This window comes from Hipposideros armiger, unplaced genomic scaffold (assembly GCF_001890085.2).
Source record: "Hipposideros armiger isolate ML-2016 unplaced genomic scaffold, ASM189008v1 scaffold_3, whole genome shotgun sequence".
NCBI lineage: Eukaryota > Metazoa > Chordata > Mammalia > Chiroptera > Hipposideridae > Hipposideros > Hipposideros armiger.
In genome coordinates, this window is record NW_017731353.1 from 6,165,333 (window position 1) to 6,174,964 (window position 9,632).

The 9,632-nt window shown below is 57.1% G+C and overlaps 2 protein-coding genes across 9 annotated transcripts in view; one reads left to right on the forward strand and one right to left on the reverse strand.

Annotated features, from left to right (window-relative positions):
- AK8 (adenylate kinase 8) overlaps window positions 1-1,649 on the reverse strand; it is a 112,395-nt gene extending 110,746 nt beyond the window's left edge. For 3 of the 4 annotated variants that reach the window (XM_019641446.1, XM_019641434.1, XM_019641452.1), the window contains exon 1: window positions 1,522-1,649. In XM_019641446.1, the coding sequence (XP_019496991.1) occupies window positions 1,522-1,605 (84 nt within the window). In that variant the 5' untranslated portion in view covers window positions 1,606-1,649. Of the gene's footprint in view, window positions 1-335; window positions 518-1,521 lie in introns of all 4 variants that reach the window. The other variant, XM_019641438.1, reaches the window with a different exon arrangement.
- Window positions 1,650-1,716: 67 nt separating this feature from the next.
- SPACA9 (sperm acrosome associated 9) overlaps window positions 1,717-9,632 on the forward strand; it is a 10,889-nt gene continuing 2,973 nt past the window's right edge. For 2 of the 5 annotated variants that reach the window (XM_019639135.1, XM_019639100.1), the window contains exons 1-2: window positions 1,717-1,917; window positions 7,421-7,598. In XM_019639135.1, coding sequence (XP_019494680.1) covers window positions 7,455-7,598 — 144 coding nt within the window. In that variant the 5' untranslated portion in view covers window positions 1,717-1,917; window positions 7,421-7,454. The other 3 variants (XM_019639120.1, XM_019639111.1, XM_019639128.1) reach the window with 3 other exon arrangements.

The following is a 9,632-nucleotide window of genomic DNA, read 5'->3' on the forward strand; positions in this document are numbered from 1 at the left end:
ATCTTAGCTGTGGAGGGCAGTGTCACTGGCCCTCATATGTGGGATCCGAACCGGGGCTCTCTGGCATCCCAAGCCAGTTCTTAACCATCGCGCCACTCGGCCAGCCCCAGATGAATATTCTTAATTTCACTTTTAAATAGTTGTATATCAAATGTGTATTAGAAAAATACATCAAACCTATGATTTCAAGGATATTGCTTCGGATGAAGCAGAATAAGTTACTCAATTTTTAAAAAGCGGGTTGATTTAAAGAAATGATTAGGTTAAAATGGAAACGTAGTGGTAGTTGCATGAATCTATACAGGTGATAAAATTTCATAGAACTGTATACACACCAAAAAAATGAGTGCAGGTAAAAATGGATGAAGTCCAAGTGAAGCCTGTAGTCTAAGTAACATTGTCTTGTACCAACGTCAGTGTCCTGGTTTTCACAGTGTACTACAGTTACGTTAGGTGTCATCACTGGGGGGTGCTGGGGGAAGGGCACGCCAGAACTTCACACCATTTTTGTGACTTTCTGTGGGTTTGAAATTATTTTAAAATGAAAAGGGTAAAAAGTGGAAATGGTAAAAACCATGGAGGGCACACACCAATGGCTGCAGACCGGAAATACTGGATGAGAAGTTTTCTGGGGCTGCTCCTTCCAGCAAGTACTGTGAGATACACCTGCCTGGAGCTCCCCCAGCCTGCCCACCACCCATTTGCTTTCCGTAGATTGGCCACTCAGTTTTAGAAATCTCTCTCTCTTTTCCTCTATCAGTTAACACTTTCCAAAGGAAACATGTTTGCTGGAGAGATGATGCCTGTGGGGACCGGGCAGAGTCAGCGAGCAGACAAATGCTCCGGAAGCTGGGCTCCTGGTTCTCCCTGGCCCTCAGCACCTCCGAGTGGCTAGACGGCTCCTGAAAGCCTTTACCTCCAGGTGCAGAAGGGACACCTGCAAAACACCTGGGGCAGGACTCTGCCTAAGGTCACACAGGGAGTGGGGGCCAGTCAGATCAGGAACCCAGGAGGAGCGCTTAGGGGCTGCCCGGAGCTCCTGGCTCCAAGGAGGAAAGGCCTGGTGGGAAATGCTACTGTCCAGACCACAGGGCTGCTATCCCAGGAGGTCCCAGGAGGGGACCATCTCAGAGGATGGGGATGCCACCTTGAACTCGGACACTCCCTAGCGCAGTAACCAACACTACAGACACCCTCGGAATTGTCGGCGCCGCATGAGACCCCTGGAGAGCACCTCTTGCGACCCGACATTTCACAGATGGGGCAACTGAGAAAAGGAGGGAACTCGTTCCAGGCCACCCAGCAGGGTGGTGCGGAGCCAGGACCAAATCCTGGTCAGGGCAGCCTGCCCCTCAGAGCGAGGGGTTCCTCGGGGTCACGGCGGTAGAGGAGTCAGATTCCCCACGTTAGGCAACACACGGGGCCCCCGGCTGCAAAATCGCCGGCGCGCACCCTGGTAGCGCGACAGAGGCACCCCGGCCGCCGCCCAGCGTCGCGACAGAGCGGGGCTGCCCGGGTCACCTGCATCATCTCGAAGATGTGGTTCGCCTCCCCGTACTGGGGCATTTCCGGGGGGATGCGGTGCGGGGCTGTGGTCGCGTCCATGCTGCCACCGCGCCGCGCGGCCGTTCCCTGGTGACCGCGGTCGCTAGGGGCGCCGCGCCTTTTGCGTCATCAGCGCGCGCGCCCCTGGTGACTGCGGTCGCTAGGGGCGCCACTCCTTGGCGTCATCAGCGCGTGCCGCGCCCCGCAGCCGGCCCGGGCGGCTGGCTCTCGGCCTGGGCCTGGGCTCCTCGGCCGGCGCGCCGCCGGGGACAAGTGCCCTCCCGCCCCGGCCTCGCTGTCCCTCCTGCACCGCTCAGTGGGGCACCGCAGGTCGCTTCCACCTGAGGCCTTCTAGGCACAGACGTGCCCCCGGTAGGGTTTCCCCTCCCCGGTGCTGAGACACCGGACAACACCCCGAGGGCACGTCGGCCCCAGGGAGGCCGGGAGGCGGGTCCTGCTTCTGGTTCCGCCGACGCGCCCTGGCCCGGGCGTTGGGCGCTCCGTGGGCCAGCCTCGGCTCCGCGCTCGCGGCCTCAGTTTCCCCATCTTTAAAATGAAGACTGGAGGTAGGGGAATGTATTTGAAGAGGGAGGGGCCTCATCCGCAGCTTCTGAGCCCCTGGACACCCGGCCGTTCGCTCCCGGGGTGGGCGGGGCTGCCACGTGACCCACTTGCCCCGCGTGACCCGATTGCTATGGCACCTGCGGTAACAATCAGGCCCACAGCCCCGCCCCTGCCCACCCCGATTTCCCCACCCCAAGCCCTGGACAGGGCCTCCCCGCCCCTCCGGGGCCCCAGACACCCACGGAGGCACGCCAGCTTCAGGGAGCTCTGCGAGTGAAGGCCGTTCTAGGACAAGCAAGGTTAAAGCCCCGGGTTCTAAAACGGGGGGTGCTGGAGCAGAGCGCGCAAGGGACCGCCGCTGCTGTCCCGGAGGGGGAGGAGGAGGGGAGGGGGCTGGGACGTGGTGGGGGGCGCTCTAATCCCCAGTGGGACGGGAGCAGCTAGGTGTCGGACGCAGCTGAACTGGGAACTGTGGTTCTCGCTGCCGTTCTTAGTAGGAGCTACCGTTTTTGAGCTCTGTGCGTTCAACTGTGGTGTTGGTTTACATTCTGGAGCGGAAGTACGGCGTAGTCCGTACAGATTGCCCAGAGTTCGAATCCTGGCTGCACTGGCTAGCTGTGTGAGCCTGCTTGTGCCTCACTTGCCTCCCCTATGAAGTGGGGCTGTGGAAGGATGCCATGAGTTCATATACCTGAAGTATTAGACAGTAACTGGCATCTATTGTAGTAAGGGCACAATACATAGGGGCTGCTGTTATCATCTCATTTCATCTTTGCCCCAACTCTGAGAACTTGGTACCTTCATTCCCATTTTGCAGATGAGAATTTGGAGGATCGGAATGGTGAAAAATAGTTGGCTGAATGACTTTGGGCAAGTCATTTCCCCTTTCTACACCTCTTTCCTCATTAGTTATTGATCACAGAGCATTAGAATCCAAAAGCCCCTTGAAGAGCCTCTGATCCAAACGCCCTCATTTTATAGATGGATAAACTGAGGCCCAGAAAGGAGGAGATTCTTGGCCAAGGTCACTTGTTCATCAGAGGCAGAGCCAGGACTGGAACTAGGTGTCCTGACTCCCAGCCAAAGCCTTTTGCCCCAGCCACCAGCCCAGGGACATGCCCTCCAACAGTAAACGGCTGAGTTCTGCCTCCTCCTCAGAACTGCTCCCTCAAAGCAGCAAACCTTGGTAGGCTTGTCAAACCCAACTGCAAAGACAGCTGGGGAAGAAAAGGAAGCTGCCTCCCCCTGAACAAAGAACACAACAACCAAGCCTGCAATTTGCACTGGAGAGGCTCGGTTTGCTTCCTGGACATTTCTGAAATGACTTGCCTTTCTCCTCATTTATTTTAAGCCCTAGGCACTTTTCATACCGCAATTGAATGTTCTTTAGCAGCCTGGAAAAATACAAATCAATTCAAGCCTAAAACCTATTGGGTAATCATTTTTTCCTTCCTCCTCCCCCAGACCGGGGAGTGCTGCGCCCTGTGCCTTTCATCCCAACTAATTTGGCTGCAGTGACTCTGGTTCAAGGGACGATCACTTTGGATAGCTTATTACAGCTCTTCTCACGACATTCCTGGCGTGCATGTCACCAGGATCAAGAGCCGAGTCAGTTTTTCTCTCGGGGGCTCTTGGGGCCACCCGCAGAGGTAGGGCTGTATCCCTGGAGAACTTGGCAGCCCCAGGAAGCCCCAGGAGGGTGGCAGGGAGCCAGGCACATGGGGCAGCCTCTGGATGCGAGTCCTCATCGCTTGTCCTCGTGGGATGGGGAACAGAGAGGTCTCACGGGAGTGGAAGCAAGGGCCAGGGGTCCAGCTAGTGCATGGCCCCTAGGAGGGCAGCTGCACAGGCCCTTGTATCACCCAACCCCCAACCAGTCAACCTGTCTGGTGTGCTTGTCTCTGGACCATCACAGAGGGAAGGAGGGAGATAATTCAAGTTAAGAGCCAAGACTACAAATTCAGGCAGAGGCGAGCGGAAACCCAGGCTTGCCCACTTCCGAGCTGTGTGATAGCTTCGTCATCCGTCGTGTGGGGATAACTGTGGGTCCATAGGGCTGCGGTGAGGACTGGGGTAACGCGTGCGTGTCCAGGGTTTTCCCAGGGTCCCATCAAGTAACCTGCCGTTAGGAGGATTGGGGCAAGCCGTCCAGGCTCTCGTGGAGGCAGGAGCACGGCCTCCCCCACACCACAGCCACCCACCTCCTGCCAGTGCCCCTCGTGCAGACTGCGTAGCCCCTGTCCCCGACATCCCGTCCCACTTCCCTGCGGCACGCTCTCTGGCTGTGCCCTATCTAAACTACTCCTCATCCCCTTATCCCTCTTGTCCACCTCCCCCTCGAAAAGATAGCTCCTCCAGGGTAGGGAGCCTCGTCTGTTTTGTTCAATGTCACATAGCCCAGCACCCTGAATAGTGTCTGGCACTGCAGTATGAATGAAGGAACAAGTGAATGCATGCATGAGGTGCTTTTCACCTCCTTGGCTTAGCCGCCTTCAGGGCCTCCTCTCATGGCTTTGCCTGACAGCAGGGGTGCCTCAGCCTCACCCTGCCTGTTGCCTCCTGCACTTGCTCACCGTGTTCCCACATCATCTCCCAGCCTCTAGCCCAGGGTTCCTCCAACCTCCCCCCGCCCTCCTCCATTCTCCACCTCTCCAAAGCCTGCTTTCCTTCATGCCTTCCCTCTTCCAGGAGGTCAAGCCCTCAGCAACCTCTGCTTCTTTTGGGGTGCACCCCATGCCCGTGTGGCATTCCCCCAGCATCGCATGTGCACTGCTTAACCCCAGTGGCTCTGATTGCTCTGAGAACCAGGCTTTACCGCATTCTGGGCTCTGGGCTCCACGTCTTACACCTGCCATCTCACGCCATGCACGGTAGGACACTGGGGCTCCGAGGATGAGCAGCTTGCCAAGGCCAGCAAGAAGCAGTGGGACCAGGATTTGAACCTAGGACTGTGTGACTCCAGAGCTCAGCTTCTTAACCACCAACCACGGCTCTGAGCATTATGGGAGAAAGCCAGGCTACATGCGCACAAGCCCCCACACCGAGCACCCACCTATGTGCTGCGCTCTGACTTCTAGGTCTCAACTCCTGAGTCACTTGTAAGCCCTGGGCCCCACTGGGCTGAGGCAAGCGAGGCATTGTGCCTCGGAGCAAAAGGAAGGGGGCGCCCAAAACCTCAGGAATCAAGATATGGAATATGTTAATGCGGTATTTTAAAAGATCAAAATTAATACAAAAAGTCCATTTGGAATATAATTCCACAAATTTTTAAAAGACAGGCTCAATATTGCTGATTTTCACTTTTGCCTCAGGCTCCAACATGGCAAGACACAGCTCTGTACCCCCCCTGTCTCCTTTAAAATTCTCACATGTGTTCTTTGTGGACTTGTTGGTGTTAACTTTTATGTTTTTAAATAGTGCATTAAATATTGTTACCTATCTCGATTGCTGAGTTTCCTGGCGCACCTTACATTTTGCATGGAGGCGAGTGCCTCACTGGCCTCACCCTAGTCCAGACCCTGAGGAGCCTGACCCCAGGGGAGGCGCAACAGGAAACGCTGTGCCCTAAGTTTCCCGTGGGCATTTCTACCTCCAGGAGGGCGGCGGGGAAAACCTCTGCTGGATATGGCAGGTTCAACAAACAGTGGGCCCCCACCGCCTCCCCGCACCCCCAACTCCCCTCCCAGCTCGCCCGCTTCAGATGGGGAAATGGGGAGGAGGTTGAGCTGGACGGAGGCCGCCCACCCGCCTGGCCCTGGACCAGGCCAGTCCCCAGGGGAGCTGCCCTGCTCTGTTGGCAAACAGGCGCTATGGCTCCCAGGGGCGGCTCAGGACGCTGCCGCTGAAATGAGCTCCATTACATTTACAGTAGACCCACTCGGGTTTATGAGGCACAATTGTCAGGGTGCCTTCCGGCTCGGCTCCTTTATGGCAGCCCGGCTGCATTTCAGCCCCCAGCCCTCCCAGGTTCTCTGATTTACCGCTCCCATCAAGTCCTGGAGGTGCCATCCCGTCTGCTCTCCTTGCCATGGAGACGTCTTCCCTGGGCTCAGGGAACTGAGGGGCACACAGCAGAAAGCAACGCTTCCCAACCCATCCCGTTCTCGTTCTGCGCCTGCTACCCACCAGGAAGCGTGGCCGTGCTCTTCCCCACCCGTCCTTGCACAGTATTCTGGCCCCTTCCCCATGCGGCATCTGGCCTGGCGCCCCCACGCCCCCCTCGCGCAGCCTCCTCTGACCCCTGCTCATGTGGGCACGTCCAGGCCGGCGCTGCCTGTGTGCTGGTGCCTGTGAGGTGTGGGGGCAGCCAGCTGGGGCAGCTCCAGGACGCTGGGTAGACGGCAGGAAGCCAGGGACCTAGGGTGTCTCGGCACAAGCTTGCTGTGACGCCCTGGGCACCAGCTCCACCCAGGCCCCTGGAAGTTAGGGGGCGTTGATCTGCTGGGGTCCCGTCCAACTCTGACATCCCATAAATCTGTGACCTGGAGTATTTTGGTGTGCTTATAAAACTGTGATGTCATGGAGGGCAGACCTCACAGCCTCTTCTGCTCCCAGAGGAGATTCTAGACAGGTGTGGACCGCCTGACTCATACCAGGGACAGTCTGTGAGGCACCAGAAAATCGGGGTGATCCTGCAATTAACACTGGAGGCAGGGAGGAGTGGCCAGCGGCCAAGCCCCCCGGAAGGGGCAAGGCTGAGATCAGGGCCCCTGCCCCAAGCCGCTGTGTCTTCTCACACTGAACAGTCCAGTGCTGCCTCTTCCCCTGCTTGGACCACCAGAAAGAATCCCACCAACTGCAGAGTGGCAGGTGTTTTAAAACAATTTGGTCCAAGCTGATAAAATCAGATTTTACCTGCGGTGGCACGTTCCTTGATTCCAGCTTTTGCTGACACTACAGGGAGGCCCTGGAAGGAGGGAGGGAGAGAGGGAGGGAGTGTGTGAGTGTGTGTGTGTGTGTGTGTGTGTGTCTGAAATACAGTCTGGAGAGACTGAGGACCAGAGAACGTATTGCCCACTGTGGAGGGAAGTCAGTCATATTTTATTGCAGAGAACGTGTCCTTGGAGGAGTAATGACTTGGGTCAGGCTCAGCTCCGTCATGGGGGGTCTGGGGAGCCTGAGCAAGGGTGTGGCCTCCTAGGGCCTCATTTCCTCCTCTGCAAACCAGACCCCACAGTCCCTGTGCCCCCGGCTGCGGGGAGCCACTTCGCGCAGCGCTCCTCCGGAAGGGGCCGCGGGCACCCTCCTGCTGACTCCAGAGCTGGGTCTGTGGTCGCGCTGGAGCCTCACCGCTCTGCCCTTCTTTCCTTAGATCCCTCTTGTGCAAGTGACGACTGAGCAAGACAATGAACGAGGTGAAAGAGTCCCTTCGAAGCATCGAGCAGAGGTACAGGCTCTTCCAGCAGCAGCAATTCACCTTCATCGCCGCCCTAGAGCACTGCAGGGAGGCCGCCCACGACAAGATCCGGCCCATCACCAGCATCGAGCAGGTGGCACCACCGGGCAGGCAGGTGGGGCGGGCGGGCAGGATCTCGGGGACCTGCCAGACCCACAGATGCCCGGGCAGCATCAGGCCCTGCCCCTTGCTTGAAAGATAAAAAAACAAAACAGGCCCAGAGAGGGAAAGCACGTTTCTGCCAGAATCAGGATTCGGATCCTAACTGGTGGAAAGAGCCATCCATTTATTCTCTCAGCACATGTGGGAGTGAATGACCAAGTGGTTAAAAACGTGGGCTCAAGACTCAGCCGGCCAGGGCTGACGTCCCAGCTCTTCCCAAGCCACCTCTGCCCTTGGGCCAGTGACTCGCCTCTCTAAGCCTCAGTTTCCTCATTTGTCAAATGAGAAGAGCAGCACACGCCTCCCCAGGGCTGTTGTGCGGATTAAAAGAGGTCATCCGCGGAACACACGCAGCCAGTGTCTGGCGGTCTGTCTGTGCAGGCCCCGGGCTGAGTACTGGCGATGGACCGAGGGACAGACGCATATGGCCCCAGCCATCGATCCCACTGGGGTTTGAGAAACTCAGCATGCCAAGCACACTGATGTTTGCATTTAACCGGTGTCTCCTCAGGATTAGCTAGCTGCTGTGTAAATTTGCTCTGCAGGAAGCCAGAGGCCTCAGCACCCAACTGGCCTTCCAGGAAGTAATGGGCTTGAGCCTCAGTTTGTTAGGAACACACGCACAGGCCCCCGCTCCACCCCTGGCCATGAAGAACAGCACCCCTTCCTGGCAGCACCCTTCTAAAAACTTTTTTCTAATTTTTGTAAAAATTTCTCCCAGTTTTTTAACTTGAAAGTTTCTAAACATACAGAAAACGAACACACATAATCTTCGCCTAGCTACACCAATTTTAATAAGTGGCCAGGTTTGCACACTCTTTCCAGACACACACCCTCTTTCCCCCGAACTATTTTAAAGTAAATTGGCCGTGGCCTTTTCAGCCCATCCCCCAAAGGCTCAGACATCCAAGGGCACTGGACACGCTTTCAGTATCAGGAAGGAGCACCTGACACTGCCATTGTGCTTAGGAAACATGGGCGCTGAGTGAGCCCTGCTCCTCCCAGCACAGGTGTGTGGCCCTGTACCCTGAGGCTCAGCAAAAGCGCTTGGTAAACAGCCCACATTCTGTCTCTCCATGTGAAGTGTTTTTTTTGTTTGTTTTTTTTTTTTAGCTGAGCCATCCTGCTACCTATTGGCAGCTTAGCGGCTGCTCAGCTCGGGCTGGCCTCGAACCGCTGTTGCTCAGAGCTCAAACTCTTGAGCGAGCTCTTAACCAACTGAGCCATTCGGCCGGCCCTCCATGTGAAGTGTTGATTCTCAAGCCTCACCCTGCCCTCCCTGGACCGGATGCGTCCAAGGTTACCTGCCCACAAGCCAGGTCGCCCAGTGACGCCGCTCTGTTGTAGTTACCCTGCAGTGCAGGCACCGGGGCAGGGTGCGTGGTGGGCGGGCGTGCACGGTGGGTGTGAAGCCTCTTCCCCCAGCAAAGCTACTGTACTTCGGAAGTAACCACTTTGGATCGCTTGGGAAGACATCCCCTGGCAACACAAAGGCAACCGGTGGCAGCAGGGAAACCTTAGAACTCTATGGGTGCTGGAGGGGGTCGTGATGCCGCTTCCAGCAGATCATGGGGGTAAGAGAACCATCTGACTGGGAAGTACGTTGGGAATCCCGCCTGGGCCCGAGCCAGGTCCTCCCAGCACAAGGTCAGCCCCCCGACCTTGGCCGAGCTCAGACCCAGAGGCACTGGGTGGCGCTGACCTGGGAAGGACCCCACTACTCCCAAAGGAAAGGAGCTGGCAGTAGATCAGCACCTTGTTTAAGAAAGGTTTCCCGGGCCGGCCGAGTGGTGCGTTGGTTAAAAGCTGGCTTGGGACGCCAGTGGGCCCCCGTTTGGATCCCACATATGAGGGCCAGCGACACTGCCCCCCACAGCTAAGATGCTGAACAACAGCTCAACCTGGAGCTGGGCTGCCATGAGTTGCCGGCGGCGTAGGCTGCAGCCCCTGTGGCAGTGGGTTGCCA